The following is a 17,775-nucleotide window of genomic DNA, read 5'->3' on the forward strand; positions in this document are numbered from 1 at the left end:
TTTGCATGCATATGTCAGTTAGGCGCATTATATGCCAACCAAATTTTAGGGCATATGGTGTTATATATACGCTTGTTATGCGATTTAATGTTTGCTGGGTATACACTGCGCCACGAACCCTTCCAGATGGAATATATGTTTGCTTCTTTGCTGCATCCGGTGTTCATACTGTACGGCAAAGTTCAACGTTTGCGTCTTCCGACTCATATTACTCGTATAGCCGTTCCCTCACCGCTCCCAGCTTCTGTGGACTTTGCTCGAGGACAATCTGATTGGCGGTTTCTCGGAGGAATGCTTATGAGTCGATTTCAAGCACCTCCTGGTTCACCGTAAACGGATACTGTTGTACCTTGCAAGCTTCCTTAGCTGTAATTCTTTTCTTCCCTTGCTGAAATGCGAACAGTGTTGTTACATTTAAGAAAGAAACAAATGACAATCTTGCATTTTTTTTAGAATATCCTCCTCAGATGGAGCTGTTAATCTTATTCCCAAACAACTTCGAATAACCCGCGAAGTATGATTGACCCACAGAATCAATCTGCACGTAGACACTTACTGTTCCATGGTTCTTCTCAGCACATCTTTGGGCAGCTCATCCACCTCGGACAAGACGATCATCTTAAATTCCCGTTGGGATCAATCTGCTGCATCTGAGCAATTTGCTTGATCAAATCCGTCACGACCACCCTGTCATATATCTCGGCATTCGATGGATTCACCTCAATGTGGTAATTACTGCTGGCGGTCATGATTTCCACCTTCCGGCTCGAGGGCGTTCCACTCCTGGTCCGTAAAGTTCCCGCAGCAGACACATGATGCAAGTTTTCTTACCATGCTACGAAGATGCGGGAAATCCGCCTGGAAAAAATATTGATCAGATACGTAGCTTGCGTTTTGTGGTAGTCCAGTTCGTTCAGCTCACGCGGTTAGTAGTGCTCAACCCGGAGAGTACACAAAAATATTCCTGAGCATTGTTTTTAAATTGATCTTTTTATACTCAAATGCGACAAGGCGCACCAAATCTAAACAGTATCCTTTAGAAATTTAGTGAATGTCATCACCTCCAAAGATGCCAGATGATTTTTCAGAAGGTTTTCGTCGAAAATATGAAATGTTGATGTGTATAAATACCTGCCAGCTACCTTTGTAACCGTGAGAATAGTAAAGTGATGTCTGAAAAAAGAGGTTGCTAGCGCAGAGAACTGAGTCAAGCCATATAGAAAAGAAATACCATATCCCTGTAGTCTGCAACAGGATAGAGTGTCCGACAAAAATTAAATATCAGTAAAATTGCGAACTTGTCTGCAAATTTGGCATCCTTGCAATGATGAAAAACAAATTTCGAAATAATTCCAAGTCGAACGGATTGATAAATGTGCTTAATCGAAGTCGAACGGGTTACAAAATGCATTATTTTGCTAATTTCAAACCCGTTCGGGATCCGGAATAGAGATGAATACCTAGTATACTGAATTTTATATTGAAGGTACTAAAAAATCCATTAAAGAAAATGAAGAAGAAGATAAAAGTATCTAAAATTAACGTTTTTGGACAGGGGGTCTCCGTAGCCACATTGGTTGCGCGTTCGCTTAGTAAGCGATCGATCGTGAGTTCAAAACTCAGGGCCCTCATTGACCATCTTTGTGTTGTTACAGAATAGCTACGTCCACGCAACAATCATCAGCGATGGAGATCGATCCACGGTCGAAATAAGATCGATTCATCCATACAACTGCTCTGCTCTGCCAGACACATCGGGCTACTGTTCTATAAATAACTCAACAATGATCAATCAACTGTCTCCGCTGTCCGGTGGTTTAACTGGATAATGGAAGAACAGAAAGAATAACTCTTACGCCTAAATGGCTACTCCGTGAATGTACCATGTGTAATGGTATAGAAGGAATACTGGCGAATGGCAACTGTGTAATGTGCTAATTATAGATATGATAACCATGTGACATGTACACGATTAAAATTCGGCTCTGTTACAGCTAAAATGCTAATGAGCCTTAAATAAATAAATGGGATAAAAAAAAAAAAAACGTTTTTGGACAAACTATCCGAAATAGTCATCCCTTCTCCTTCACATTGAATTCTTTACGTTTGGGCCAATCGACAATCACTGCATGTTCGAGAGCTGACTCAAGATAATCTCGTGCCGAGCTCGAATTTCATGTATTGCGATTGCATATATTTAGGCAAAATGTTTCTCAAAGGAAAATATGAATATCATATCAACCAAAACAAAATTAGGCTCTGAAGCAAACTAAACAACTCGAAAAAATCCGAAAGCTGCACCGATAGCTATCACTCGCTCGATGCTATCGAATTGCTCGGTATCTGTAATACTAAAATAGGGCTAACGAGCAAAATTCTTATCGCTTCGATTTCTATAATAGGGTCCTATCTCGATTTACAAAATACGAGATTTTGCTCGGTGTGATAGTGATAGTGGTTGTATCGAATCTCCGATTCGATTTATATAATAGGGTCCATTGTCACTATTACTTGCATCAAACAAACCGGTTTCTTTGACATTGAGAAATATTCTCTACCACAACCCTTGATGAAACATTCCGTATTGTTCGCATTATCTATCGTCAATGGCACAATTGGCAGTCTCAACAAGATAACCGCTTTGTTCAAATTATTACCGATACGTCGTTTTTCGCTAGAGATTTCGTTCAGACCGTTAGCAAAATAGAAACGGGATTGGTCAAGGAGGGCACAGTGTTTTATAAGAAATGCTACAGAATCATAACTGAGTAGATTTCCGTTCTGTTCTGTTCTTATTTCTTAAGGGACTCGTAGGTTATTCGTCCCTGAGAGTGGATTCCCGAGCGGCTCCAGTTTATGGACCCTTTTCTTTATGACGAGAAGAACAATTCTTGCGTAACTTTTGAAAAGGTCGAATGTAACATTTTCGTTAATTCGAGAAAAACAAAGTTGAAGACCCGAACATTATTCCGCAAATTGTCTTAAAGGGTATCGATCTTTATCACTACTTCCACCACCAGCAGTAAATAATAACTCTGAAACACCAATCGTAACTGTTGTTCCGTGATTTGAGCTTAAAGCCTCGGAGCGAAAAATGTTACATTGGACGCTTTGACTGCCGCGTTTGCACATTGGACATATTACGTGCACGATAAGAAATTGAAACTATCTACCACTATCCAGATATCAACATTTCGTTCTAAAGACAGATTAGTATCCGCGTTGACGGCATTGAGCTACGTATTACGAAATGGAGGAGCAGGCATGATAATATGGGTTTGCAGTAGAAGTGAACGCACTTTTAAAATAAAAATTATGAATGAAAATTATTTTTCCAAAATCAAATTAGTACTCTATGTAAATGAAAATCACTTTTGCTTGCAAGTAGTGAAAAAATATCATACAAAAATTGTGTCTAAAGATAATTTTATATTATAATGGTAAGTTTTGGTGAGAATATTTGGAAATTCAAAGAAAATAATTTAAATTAGAATCAGAACAACATACTTCAAGTAGGTAAATGATGCCAAGAAAAAATTTCATACAAATTTTAGTAATTCGAAACTGCCTCAGGGCCGACCAATCTGATAGAGAATAGTTTTTGGACCAATGTTTATTCACCTATGTCAATGTCAAGGTATGACGAATGAAACGCATTGATGTAAAAAATCAAATCAGTAAAAAAAAATTGGTTTATCAAAATTGCTAGAAAAATGGGGTTTGAGTTATTCATTTTCATTCAACATGATTGTGAAGACACAATTAAGTTCAGTTATTGTTTTAAAGAGACTTTAACCCGAAGGTCATTCGTCCCTGTTGCGAAGACACTTCTCGTGCGGTGTTAATTTATTCAAAACAGTCACCTGGTATCCCTGAAATGCTCAATGTTTACATTTGATTGTTTTTGTTGTTTTTGTTTTCAGTCGAGCTCGGCTCCTGGAATATGAAAACAAACGGGATGAGCGCTCGTCATCTCGTCTCGGAGCTTTATATACTGATTTTTGCGGTTTCAATTGCTTGTTTTCGAAGCAATTTTTATGCGGATCAATAAGTAACAAGCATATAACTTTTAGGCATTTTGTCTTTCGAAAAAGGTGATTACCAAACCAATCCGTTGAGCTGGCAAAGAGGTATTAACGTTCAAAACCTTGCACCTCAAGTGTAACGCTCTCGTTTTCGAAACTTCGAGCCTACACCCTGGTACAACAATAAAAGATTAGTCCTACGTCAAAAAGTCAGGTTGATCACAAAGTTTCATTCAAACTTGTATAGAAGAACCAGTGCCACAAAATCACGGCGAAATAGGTTGTGAAACAGTATAAACTTTACCGGAATGGACAATACCGAGATTTTCAAATACTACAGTAATACTAGCGAACAATAATATTACATATTGGCGAAAAATAAAACACATGTATTTATGTTATAGCTATTATGAACTCTGTCACGAGCTCTGTAATCTTTTTGTTTCTTTGAAATCAAACTTTATTTTCATCGTTCGCAAAACTTCCGGCTGCTGTGTCGAGCTATTTTATTTTGATTTTTTTTTCGACATTTTTTTAATGTTTTTTTTAAGCAGCATTTTTTTCGTTCGTGTCAACGTATTTTTCAATTTTTCACAATACAACCTGTGTTTAACTGTATTTGTTTAGAACTAAAATGCGCTCCACGACTGGAAGAGGCTCTGCGGTGGAAAGCTGTGAAAATGAAAATAAACTGCAGCTGGGCGTCGGAGTAGTCCAATCCCCAAACGGCACGCACGCATCCAAGAAGTTTCGTGGCTATCCCATAGCGATGTTCCTTTTGATGATATCCAAAGATGACTCCATTTACAACATGTTCTTAAATAGCTTCCTCGTCCATCTTCACAGTTTGAATATATTTTTTTTCCTTTTCCGCTGGTCGTTAAGATTACAGATCACTGTATGTACACTTAATATAATTGTTTGTTTTATATCAACACTAGTTTTTTCAATCTATATGTATATAGATTCGAAATTTTGTCATAATTATTAATTTTAATAGTAAATTACTAGTTTCTGTTCGATAAAACTATTCTCCCTTTTTGTTTGTGGTTTGAAAGATGCTGAACTTCGTAATCGCTTCGAACCAATCTCACTTTTTTTTTCATGTCAATAAAACCAAATACGAAACTCATAACTCAGTAACAAATATTGAAATTAAAAAGAAGCAGACTTCGGAGATGCTGAAATTTTGAGTCATAAAATAAATTTACCCTAACATTTACGAAAAATGAAAGATTGTTACTCTAATCCAACCAATTACTGGGTTACAGCAAGTGAATTTTTAGTCACCTAAAATGTACAAAGTTTTGGATGTCCGAATCATGTCTCACTTTGGATTTAATTTTCATAAATGGCCCTGGCAGTTTCAAACTTACAAGACTTATTTCCGACTAAAAAGGTAGATAACAAAACACATTCCGTAGTGTGAAAAAAAAACCCTTACGTACTACATTCGGAGAAAAAGAAAAAAAAATCGGTTGAAAGAGGCTTACAATCATGAAATGAAGAATGAAAAATCGGCAAACTTCTTTCTCTGTGATGATGGCTGGTATTTGCTTAATTGCTCTTCCTGGCGCGCTGACATTCAGAATTATCAACGGCGCCAAGAGCGATCCTCCGATTCCATGTCCTCCTCTTCCTCTTCTTCCTCCACCATACGGATTTCGGATACTTCTTCCATCGATCCGGTCTCCGTCAAGGTATCGAGGGAGGCAGCTGAACTCGTATCAGCCGCAGATGTGGCAACGGTCGCAACACAGCTGGGTGGACTGTCTATTTTTTCGGTAGAATCTGGTGCTACTTTTCCTCCCGTGCCATCCTGGTCGGATAACGATTTAGCAGACTTACCTTTCGGCTCTACTGTACCAGCCGACGTGACAGCCGAAGATGTATTGTTCACAGCCCAAACAATCTGCAGCGTTACATCGCGGAAAACTTTTCCTCGGACCAAAGCTTTTTCCGCGTTTTGTCGTATGGAGTAACTGATGGTGAGCGATGGCACTGTTTCATTCAGCTGATGTTTCGTAATCTCTCCAAAGTGTTTGAAATGTCCCAACAGTGCGTCTACGTCATCTGCGGCGAATCCAGTTATCACAATTGTTGTAGGGCGCCGGTCGACACTAGTGGGACCAGGTGGTCGATTGATAGGACGGCCAGATCGGATCCCTTGCGAACCGTACGTAGGAGGTTTGATATTTGAATGCGCACCAGCCGCTGGTGCCGTTGTATTGCCCCCTGCTGTTCCCGGTACCTTGTGGGCTCTATGTTCTTGGGCAATGATTTCCAATTCAGCATCCAACATATCTTTTTCGTGTTGTTCTTTCGTCTTTCGGACCGGGGCCAAACGGGCGGTGATTTGATTTTGGTCACTGGAGATTTCCGCCTTCAAAGAGTCAATTTTTCCCTCCATATCTTTGATAGAAGTCAACAATTTCGCTCGGGTAGGATCTTGAGCTTCGAACTTCTCCACCATCATAACCAATGTACGGAGCTCCTTTAGGTAACCCTGTAGCAGATCGTATTTTCGCTTGTGGAGACCCTGCGTTAGTTCTTGCTTTTTTCGATATAATTCCGTAGTGGCACGACTTATTTTGGCCGAGTTCTTCAAACGTAGTTGATTGGCGGTAACTATGGGGGTGGTGACCGTATTTACCAGTTTGGTAGCGGTATTTGTTATAGCCGATGTCACTGCGGTAGTAGTGGTAGCACCACTCTCGGTTCCACTGGCAGCAGAACTGATTGCAACGCCACTGCTCGTTACTTGCTTAGTGACCACCGGAGTGCTGCTGGTTGTTGACGTGGCTCCTCCCGTCGTTGTGTTATTCAGGTTGTTATTAATACTGTACTGATTCGGGTATGATCTACGCAATGAATGTTCCGTCTTAGCCGCTGGTGTGATGGCTGGTTGATCGCCACCCATCGCCGGGGTGTGCCAAAATACCTTTATGAAGCGATTGTTCAGGACTGCTTCCGTGCTTCGGTATGCGACATTTGCCTCGGCGTGTGTCGAAAACGTCACAATTGCTGCCTCCGGGTCTCCGTCATAGCTGATCTGGATGTTAACGATTTTGCCAAATTTCGAAAAATGGTTGTTCAAATGAGCAATTGCGTTCAATCCACGTGGAATTTTCCGCAGTTCAAGAGAGCAGTTCTGTTGAGGATTCACAGCACCCCCCGTACCAATCGAGTGACTTGTCATCCTGGAACCCATACGATTGTTTAGCGGAAGCTTACGCTTCAAGTGTCCATCAGCGATTGCAACCGCATCTTCTGGTTCAAATCTACGCTTGGGTTGCTGGGCGGAAACATCACCTCCCTTATTCGCGTCGACAACCGGTACGGAAATGAGTTCCCTCTGCAAAGGTGTTGCTCCAATCTGATTACCTGGGAATCCCGCTGGAAAACCAGGCGCTACTCCTCTGAAATTTCCCGTTAATGCGGCACGTGGTCCAAACCCTCCAACACCCACTCCAGCAATATTCCCTAACCTTTGTGCAATCGATGGACGTCCCGGCTGGAAGTTCGGCGGTCTATTCCAAAGTTCGGGTGCATCCGGACTGTACTCCGGATGGATGGGACCTGTGCGCATCTGAGCTGCTGACTGAATTGTAATCAACGCAGGGTTGTTTATATCCTCCAATACGACGGGATCAACCCCGTGATCCCATGGACATGTCTCACCACGCATACAGTATCCTTTCTCGTCGAAATCACGACAACGCTGACGTTTGCCCCCTAGCAAATTCGTGTCCACTGCTGGAGCATGATCAACAGACGGCGCAGGAACAATGCTCGGTGCTGACGGAGCTGGTGATTCCGACCGTGCAATCTTCCTGCGATCCACCGTCGGTGACGGTGAACGACTACCCGATTGGCTTCTGTTCGCTATGCGATTATTGGTACCGCTGTTCACGTTGGAGTTGCCACCGCCACCGCTTCCCGCTCCACCGCGACGGCTACTCTCGTAGCCATGGTTTTTGCGCTCGTAGCGACGGAACGACGAATCGTTACGCCCCACCGGAGACTTGTTTCGATACTGACGGTTCGATTTGTCTCGAGCGGACTCCCGCATGAGAAGACGATCCCTCGAACGGGAACGGCGGGAATCGCGGGGTCGTTCAAACGAGCGTGAACGAGAGCGGGAACGGGACCGAGATCGGTTCGATACTCGCCTGCCACGATTGCGACTTTCTTTGCTCTGTGGAGGGGACAGAAAAAAGCATGATTAGTTAATAATTCATGGAGGGTATTTTTGTAGAGGTGAAATTTAAATTGAAAACACTTCTAGATATGGTCAGTGTTAATTCAGACCGGACCATGTGACATTTTATGATTTCGAGAAAAGCGAACACGAAGTTCAGCGATCTGCAATTTTCGAAGTTTTCCATTTTTTTGTTCAGTATTCTGCCGTTCTACGAATAGTTGTCACATGTTCCAAAATCAGCAACTGAGAAAAACGGCATCAATGTTTTCTAGCACATTTCTCTACCAGAAGCTTTAAGCGTTTCAATTTAACAATACACCGGGTTTTTTATAAGCAGTAAACTATTGTTTGATGAAATGTGAAACGTTTCCGTCACTAAATCAATCATGCCTGATTACAGGTGTGACAGTTATGCCTGGAATATCAACATGGGACAATTGAACTTGATGTTGTTTTTGGGATACTGGGAAAAAACAATAAGTTTTTTTTTGTGTTTTCCGAAATATTATGCATAAAAACATCGTTTTATGAAGGGAGTGATCTACAACACTTTTGCAGAATATAAATCTCATTGTTATTAGGCATTCGCTAATAAGGTGTACGTGTTCTGTTAGCCTATATTTTTATTTGTTTGAGAATTATTTGGTGTAACGGTAAGTTTCTTCGGTTTTACAACAGATAGCGAAACTTGATTATTATTCCAGTGAATCAAATTTCCAGACATTCATTGGAAAGCTACCGTCATTGCGCGTCTTTTTTAGTGTATGTCAAAAAGTTAAAGCGTAAACAACATAGTTTTTTGCCATTTCGAATTTCGTACCAACGAGAGTGTTACTTCATTACTTCAATATAATGGAAAATGCTGCGCAAAGTCATCGCATTTTGGTGGAAGTTTATGATGACCATGCTCCAACTGAGCGAACGTGTCAGACGTGGTTTGCACGGTTGAAAAGTGGTAATTTTGACTTGGAAGACGAAGAACGTTCCGAACCGCCAAAAAAGTTTGAAGATGAAGAATTGAAGGCTTTACTCGGTCAAGATCCGTCACAAACGCAACAAGAACTTGCACATACACTTGGAGTAGCGCAGCAAAACATATCCGATCGTTCAAAAGCAATGGGAATGATCCGAAAAATAGGACATTGGGTGCCGTATGAATTGAAGCCACGAGACGTCGAACACCGTTTTTTCACGTGCGAACAACTGCTCCAACGACATAAAAGAAAGAGTTTTTTGCATCGAATCGTTACTGGCGATGAAATGTGGGTCCATTACGACAATTCTAAACGTCGGGCAACGTACCTATTACGACTATCCCACCCTCCGTATTCTCCAGATTTTGCTCCGTCCGATTACTACTTTTTTCGATCGATTCAACATGGCTTTAGCACTTCTCCAATTTTGATGAAGTCAAAAATTGAATCGATTTGTGCTTAGCCGACAAGCCGGCCGATTATTTTCGCTAAGGAATCCGTGAATTGCCAGAAAGATGGAAAAAAATGGATGGGCAATATTTTAAATATTTATTTTGTGACCATTTTTGCAGAATAAAGCATTAATTTTTGGAAAAAAACCGAAGAAACTTACCAGTTCTCCTTTTAAGTAAGTTATATTGAGTTGTACAGCTACTTTTAGAAAGTAAAATCAATATAGAATAGGTGCGGTAGTATTGGCAAGTGCATCGACATTAGCACCATTCTCATAAGTACAATTGTATCAGTTTTTGCACTCCATTTATACTCAGCAAAAACTGATGCATTTTCTAACTATTGCCAACACAACCACACGTATGCATTATCGAACTCTAGACCATTTGATGGAGCTTGTGAGTTTCCAATATTTTGGTTAGTTTTATCCTCATCTATACGTCGTTTTTTCTTTGGAACACACCTATTGTTCTAAATCGCTGCCAAACAAGATTCACAAATTCGCATTGTATCATCCAACGGATGGGTATATCTCAGTAAACGTATTTTCTCTATTACTTTTGATGTTAACCGACGTAGTTTATTACGGTTACACTTGGGGTTGTTAACCCTCTCCCGTACAACATCGAGTCTCACTCGTAGTGTACTTGCACAACATAGGGCGCTAGAACGTTCAGCAGAGTAGTGAAATCCCTTGATGTATGACGTATTAAATAATACGGGAAGGGGTTAATACCAGCACTGCATTTACAATCCTTGCAAATCCTGGAGATCACGGCTAGACTCATGTTGCTAAATCATGTCACATTTTTCATTGTTGAATTCTGATGATTGCGCAGAAACAAAATAATGCTATTTCTTTTCCACCACTTTACATTTGCTGCCGTTCACGACTAGTAATTTTCAAACAACTGCAGAACCATTTTATGCATCTTTTAGGTATCTATACAATCCATTTATTATTATCATATCTACAGTGACTTATATTAGATGCCTAAATCTACAACAACTATTCGATACCTGACGGACCGATCAAGAGATTTTTGGCAGATGGCTATTGTCGTTGCTCTAGGAATTGAAACATATTGTATTTGACTACAAACACAAGCTGAAAACTGAAAACTTTAGCATCAAAGGGTCACTATAAATCCATTTCTACCTGTTACTGAGTTTTCTATAACAGCACCCCAAAAAAAAATTCGAGAAAAAATCTTGAAAAAGTTTTTGTTAGAAAAACTTTTTTGCTACAAATATGCACAAGTTGCGATGTATGGAAGAGTTGTAGGGCACATATTTATCCAACATTTATCTACCATTTCGTCAAAATCTGAGATGACTATTTTGAGAAAATCGACTTTTAGTTTTTGAAACCGATTTTTTTCAGTGTAGGATTTCAAAAAATATTTTTTCAGTATTTTTTTCTGAAAATCAATTATTTTCCTATAACCCTTTCATGCATTACTTTTTTGTAGGACTTACTATTTTCGAGTAAAAAATGTTATAAAAAATTATTAAAAATATATTTAGCCCTTTCCACATGTTAGTCTAGATAAATTTTCAGAAAACTAAGTATGCCAAGTTGCTTATTTAGGTAAGGCCTTCACGCCCAGAAAGTTTCATTAAGTTCTGAGAGGGTCATGCCAACATTTGGTCGAGTTGGCGCGAAATCCGTCTATAGGCCTTCCCAGAATTTTTCAGTGGGGGATAGGGTCATGCATTTTCGATTTAGTCTAGGCTGTCACATTAATTGAACACTGGCGTACCGTGTACACGACCTTATTAATGGATAGTTCAATGATTTCTGTTTTAATAAAACAAAGTTTTCAAGCTGAAATATCTTTTTTTCACGTTTGAAACTTATTTTCAGTACTTTTTTGCGTTATTCGCGATTCTCGTTATTCGCGGCGAGCTAGACAGACTATTCCGCGGATAATCGGGGTTCTACTGTATATAAATCTGATACAAATAGTGTGCAAGCATGATGTTTACAATATTTGTAAGTGTTATAATCCAGAAAAGGTCTGAATACGTACCAAATAATCATTTGGTGATTGAATTGCGCCCCTCATTGACACCAATAGAAGGTGGATTTTATAAGCCTTTAAAACATGTGAATCCATTAAAATATCCTATAAAACTACTGTAAATCATGAAAAAGACAATTTTATTTATATGTTTTGAAACATTTGAATACCTGATTTGACACAGATGAGCTGAACTAGAGCATTCAAAAAGTGGACAAACCAATGTCATATTTAAGACTGAACAAACCAAGATAATGCTTTCGACTGGATAATTAACCTTATGACTGAACAGTTCGAAATATGTTTCAATCAATTAACAGTTGTGAGTCAACAACAGTGAGTTTTGTACAAACTTGCAGTACAGTGTATCAATACCTTTGACACTTACTGTGTACAACTAGCTGGCTTTCTGTTAAAATTGTAAATAATAACAAGAAAAGTAATCTATAAAGGGCCGCTCGATGTAAATTTTCGTCTGCAGAAAATAAGATTCCCATTGTTATCGAGTAACTTTTGGGGTATTTTTCGTTACGTGAATGTTTTACCATCACTTCTCTTCCAGCTTATCGAATCATCGGTTAAGTTTTCTCATTTCCAGAAATATTGACGAGAAATAAAATTCTAATCAAGTCAGGTAAGACGGACTCTTCACCGACAAAAAACAAACATTTTGCTTTGAAAACTATTTGATTATCTCCTACTTCTTTTATTAACAGATGCCCACTAACTACGTTTGCAAGTGCACCCACATATCATGGACGAATCAGCAGAACGGTTTTTAAAACGTAATCCGAATTTGTCATTCCGAAGCTATTTTAGACATGGAAAAATGAGGAAAATAACAAGCCCTTCCAGGTGATTTTAGTGTAGCCTTTTTGTACGATCATTTTTTAAGCCTATTTGAAGTCCTTCAAAACTTATCGAGTATAAAAACTTGAATTTTCAGCTAGTGTCCATCTTTCCCACCACGTGTCCGTCTTTCCCGACTCAATCTGATTTTTTTCAAAGATCCCGGACACATTCATTTTGCAAAATTTCTGCCTCAAAGACAAATTTTATTCTGATAAAAGAGACCTAGACTATCAATTTATGGTGTGATAGCTATATATTTTTTTATTTTGTGTAAATTTTGGTAACCTCCTAAAAAATTGGAATATTCCCAGATACCTTTAGAGGTCTTTGGTTAAGTGAAATATTCAAAGTGCAGCAAAAAAATATGTTTTTGTTGGGTGGCAATATATTAGGCTGTCAAAAAATACCTGCGGTATTTCCGCGAGGTGTCGCTGTAAGCGCATAGTTCTAGTTGTATTCATTGTATCGAGTCATACTATAGCTTGTTGGAAAGGTATTTTTGCGCTATAATATAGTCCTTGACAGTGATTTGTTTGGTTAAGTCGTTCGTGAGTTATAGTGTCGAAAATATGGAGCAAAATAAAGAGAAAATCCGACATATTTTACAGTACTACTATGACAAAGGCAAAAATGCATCTCAAGCTGCCAATAAAATTTGTGCAGTTTATGGACCCGATACAGTTTCCATTTCCACCGCACAACGATGGTTTCAACGTTTTCGTTCTGGTGTATAGGTCGTCGAAGATGCGCCACGCTCCGGAAGGCCTGTCGTCGAAAATGGCGACAAAATCGCTGAATTAGCCGAGAAAGACCGGCATAGTAGCAGCCGTAGCATCGGCCAAGAGCTGGGGATAAGTCATCAAACCGTTATTAACCATTTGAAGAAGCTTGGATTCACAAAGAAGCTCGATGTATGGGTACCACACACGTTGACGCAAAAAACATCTTTGACCGTATCGACGCATGTGAATCGCTGCTGAATCGCAACAAAATCGACCAGTTTCTGAAGCGGATGGTGACTGGCGATGAAAAGTGGGTCACTTACGACAACGTGAAGCGCAAACGGTCGTGGTCGAAGCCCGCTGAAGCGGCGCAGACGGTGGCCAAGTCCTCATTAACGGCCAGGAAGGTTCTGCTGTGTGTTTGGTGGGATTGTCAAGGAATAATCTATTATGAGCTGCTTCCCTATGGCCAAACGCTCAATTCGGACCTGTACTGCCATCCGAGTTTTTTTGCCAATAAGGAAGCGAGCTTCTATAACAGGGGTATTATGAAGTTGGTAACAAGTCATCGAACAAAACGGCGCATATTTGACTTAAAACAGATGATTGTAACTAACTTTACGAACAAATGAAAATTCAAAAAAAAATACCGCAGGACAGGACGACCTTATAAAGGGTTAAAGGATATCGATGGGATCCCCACCAGGCGCCGGCATTTGTACGGAGAAAGTTTATTATTTGTTGACATTTTTTTATTAGGATACACAAAATGGGTTTGCTAAGAACATTTTGAAGCTGAAGCTATTATAGTTGTGCTTTGCTTATATATGAGCATCTCGGTTTCCATCGTGAACTCAATCCCTAGCATAATAGCACAGATTAACTTTTTGTTTAGAGTAATTTTAATGATTCTTGCAAAAGATAAATAAAATAACGAGCCGGAGCTCGGTACTCGCAAATCGAATTCTAGTAATTGATTCATAACTGCATCGCAATATTTCATTGTTTGTTTATTATCGAAAAAAATCTGTATATTAGAAGAACGTCAGATGAAACAACCGATTGCTCGGCGAAACAAAGAACAATCCATTTTGGAAATCAAATAAGCATACTCACATGATCATCCTTATTGCTGGAACTTTTAACAGGAGTTTTCCCAACGCCCGTTGTCGTGTTGGCAGGCGAAACGATGCTGGGGGCGGCTGCGGTGGGTATCGCTCCACTGGTTGTACTGTTGGACAGTTCATTGCAATTGTCGTGCGACGTGTTGGGGACGATTTTCTCTCCGGATGTAGCATTTGCAGCGGGAGCATCTTTGGAAGATCTGATACCACCATTGCTGCTGCTGGTGTTGTTGTTTTCATGCAGGGGCGGAGTAAACTCTCGTTTGATGCGTATTTTCGAACTACCATTACTGGTGTCTTCCACAATGGATGGTTGGAACTGAACGCTGCTAACGACAGCCTGTGGCTGTGGTTCGACTGGGGTTAATATCACTTCTTTAGCTGATGCCAACTTAATGTACTCCTCTCCTTTAATCGATTTGAATAGTTTCTCTAGAAAGGGTTCCGTTTCGTGGACAAGGAAAACATCCAACTGTTCCTTCATGCACTCTCGCAGATCTTTCTCTGGTTTATCCTTTTTCAACAAGGCCAAAACATACCGAGCCAATGCAGCCGGATCAGCGTCACACAGTGGCTCCAGGATTTCCGTAAGCCATGCTTTCATTGCATCGGGATTGTTTATATGCATTGTTGTTGCTACCAATGCAGCTTTCCTGTGTGACCTCCCGGACGACGAAAAGTTGACAACTCGACGAACTTTAAAATACTTCTTCTGATGTACACAACACGTTCGTCTTGCAATGGTACTATAAATTCACATACGGCGATATTTCAATGTATTGTGTAATAATGGCGCTGGCTACTCAATCGCTGTGTGCGTACAGCTGCTGCAGAAAATTTTCCTCCTGCTTCTTCTTATTCTCGTACCTTCCTGTTGTCACCAGGAAAAAACGCACCAAATTTTGGCGAAACGGCACTTTCTTGTGTCTGGAAAACAAATTCAATCGTAACAATTAGTTATTGTGAAACAATATAAAGATAAATTTTACTGGAAAAATTATTCACGCACCCAAAAAATCACGATAAAAATGAAAGAAATCTTGTCTATTCAAATTGCTCTTGCCTTTTTCGACTTCGCTTATAGTCGTTGCCAGATAGACTGAAATTACTATCCTGAGCGACATATGGAAGGCTCAGTTGAAATATGGCTAATATTGTTACTGAATTGAGCACAACATACGTTTTAAAGTTTAGAACCAATAAAAAATGTGAAAGAATCATGGTTTTCCACTCATTGCTGTTTCCCGAGCCAATCATTATTACTTGCGTTTGAAAAAACTTCCCGCAAAAATCTTCATTGCACAATGTATACCGGCTGACAGCACTGGTTCGAAGTCCATGTCGCCACCCATATCACTTCTATTGAACGGGGAGGTGATCCAGAGTTACATAAAAATAGCCCATAAACAAACGATCCATGCAGCGAAATCGTCAAAACTCACCTGGGGACGGTAAAAAAAACACTTTCACGTACAAATTTTACGCCCGATATGTTGTTATTCTGCTACAGAACACTCCTGTCGCCAATCGCGTATTCCGACTTCAGCAATGGCGAACAGAACAATCTTTTCGTTCGAGAAACCTTCCTTTTTTTGAATGGTTCAATGTGTATTACTTTTCGCACTCGTTCACTCTCTCCACTATCAGTGCTGACTACACGTTCGCCTTCACGTTTATGCTATAAATGTTCTCCTCAAAGGCAATGTCAGAGCTACTACAATGTGAAAGGTACAGACAGTGTATCCAGATGTGAAGCCGTGTTTTCAGTTTGAAGTCATCTGATTTACTGTGAAAACATTTAATTTTGTGAAAACGTTTCAAATTTTGTGTAAATAAAAAACGTTGAAAAAAATGTGGAAAATACACACGTAATAATTGTAAAAATATGTACAGATTGAAAAATATATATATAAAATCACCTGGCATCCCCGGGGCACAGAAATTCAAGATGCTACAATCAACGGTGGTTCTTTATTGACAGAATTATGGCAAATACCATGCTGTTTAGATCAGGGGTTAGACATCAATTGAATATAGGCTATCCAAAATCAAAATCAATATGGCGTCATTTGTTTACCAACATATCATTTGCGAGGATTGAAATCACGGAGATAGTCAAAATAAAGAAAAATGCGCTGCTTTATTTGCGCTGCTTATTTCTAAGCGATTTTCATATTTCGGTTTCACATGGAGGTGTTCACATTTAACATAGAGTTTAAAGTTAGCCACTATTCGACTATATAACCGGACCGAGTTGTAAACAGTAATTGACAGAACCAAAATGTCAGTGAACCGAAGAATATTGGGTACACTGGCAATATAAGGGATTTGACGTTTTAGTCATACTCCTGGTTTAGATACTGGTGAGTTTCGATTCCCATTCTAGGCATCTTCTTCTGACTTGCTGACTAGTACACGCGTACATAGGACCTGATTCTCGAAGGCACGTCACGGTGGAAACCAAATGAAATGTATCCGCGATGACAACGGAACGGTGTCGACATCTGGACACGAAATTAGTTTCCCACTAAAATTTATCATTATAATATCAAATTATCTTCAGATTAAGGGCCTGATTCTCGAATACACTACGAATACACTTCACGGTGGAAACGGTATGAAACGCATTCGCGATGACAACGGTACGGTGTCGACATCTGGATGCGAGATTAGTTTCCCACTAAATTTATCATTATAATATCAAATTATCTTCAGATTAAAGTTTTGTATGAGATTATTATATCACATGAAGAAAACAAAGTTTTCCACTCACATTGAATACCAGTTTGATACGAAGAAGTTAATTTTCATTAATGATTTTTTATTTGAAAAGTGCTCTATCTGCCTGAAAACTCATCATTATCTTCGACACTTCACTAACTCGTAAAACGTAGTTCAATGGCGTGCCGTTTATTTCGTTTCCACCGTGAAGTGTATTCGAGAATCAGGCCCAGAGTAAGTATTATTTTAGTTCAAATTGATGTTTAAAATCAACTGCATGTCCTCATACATGACAACTACTTGCGAATTAGTCTGGATGAATATACGTCTTAAGATGCATCTAGTACGACTATTTTGATGCGTTTATACGATTTACTACATGCAAACAAAAAAACCAATGACGGTAAATGATTGTGAGGTTATAATTATTTTTATAACCTCACGAACCGCTATTTGTATACATAACAACATTTATGTATCCAGAAATAGAAACTATACAACTGACTTTTATTGAGAGGGGGTATAAACATTGAAAATGAGTGGTGGTTGTTGAAAATTTGTACCGATTGGATTCGAACTCCGGTTGTTTGGATAGTAACGACAGCTATCAACAGTTGGAATATAATTCTAGTGCAGTTCAAACTCGTGCATCATTCCTGGTATTTAAGTGAAAATG

The 17,775-nt window shown here is 39.5% G+C and overlaps 1 protein-coding gene across 2 annotated transcripts; it reads right to left on the reverse strand.

Moving 5' to 3' along the window:
• Positions 1-4,417: 4,417 nt before the first annotated feature.
• Positions 4,418-16,050, reverse strand: LOC129778363 (zinc finger protein swm). 2 transcript variants are annotated; one of them, XM_055785230.1, is made up of 3 exons: positions 15,821-16,050; positions 14,371-15,305; positions 4,418-8,223 (listed from the first exon to the last, which is right to left on the reverse strand). In XM_055785230.1, the coding sequence occupies exons 2-3, from the start codon at positions 15,004-15,006 to the stop codon at positions 5,620-5,622; spliced, it is 3,240 nt and encodes a 1,079-aa protein (XP_055641205.1). In that variant the 5' UTR covers positions 15,007-15,305; positions 15,821-16,050; the 3' UTR covers positions 4,418-5,619. The 2 variants fall into 2 exon arrangements, with proteins under 2 accessions (XP_055641205.1, XP_055641206.1); XM_055785231.1 differs by lacking the exon at positions 15,821-16,050 and adding an exon at positions 15,388-15,486.
• Positions 16,051-17,775: the final 1,725 nt, after the last annotated feature.

Source organism: Toxorhynchites rutilus, chromosome 3 (assembly GCF_029784135.1).
Source record: "Toxorhynchites rutilus septentrionalis strain SRP chromosome 3, ASM2978413v1, whole genome shotgun sequence".
NCBI lineage: Eukaryota > Metazoa > Arthropoda > Insecta > Diptera > Culicidae > Toxorhynchites > Toxorhynchites rutilus.

Coding starts and splice junctions, on each gene's coding strand:
- LOC129778363 (XM_055785230.1), bottom strand. CDS start 15,006: ATGCATATAAACAATCCCGATGCAATGAAAGCATGGCTTACGGAAATC. Junction 8,224..14,370: donor CCAGCAATAAGGATGATCAT/GTGAGTATGCTT, acceptor TCCCCTCCACAG/AGCAAAGAAAGTCGCAATCG.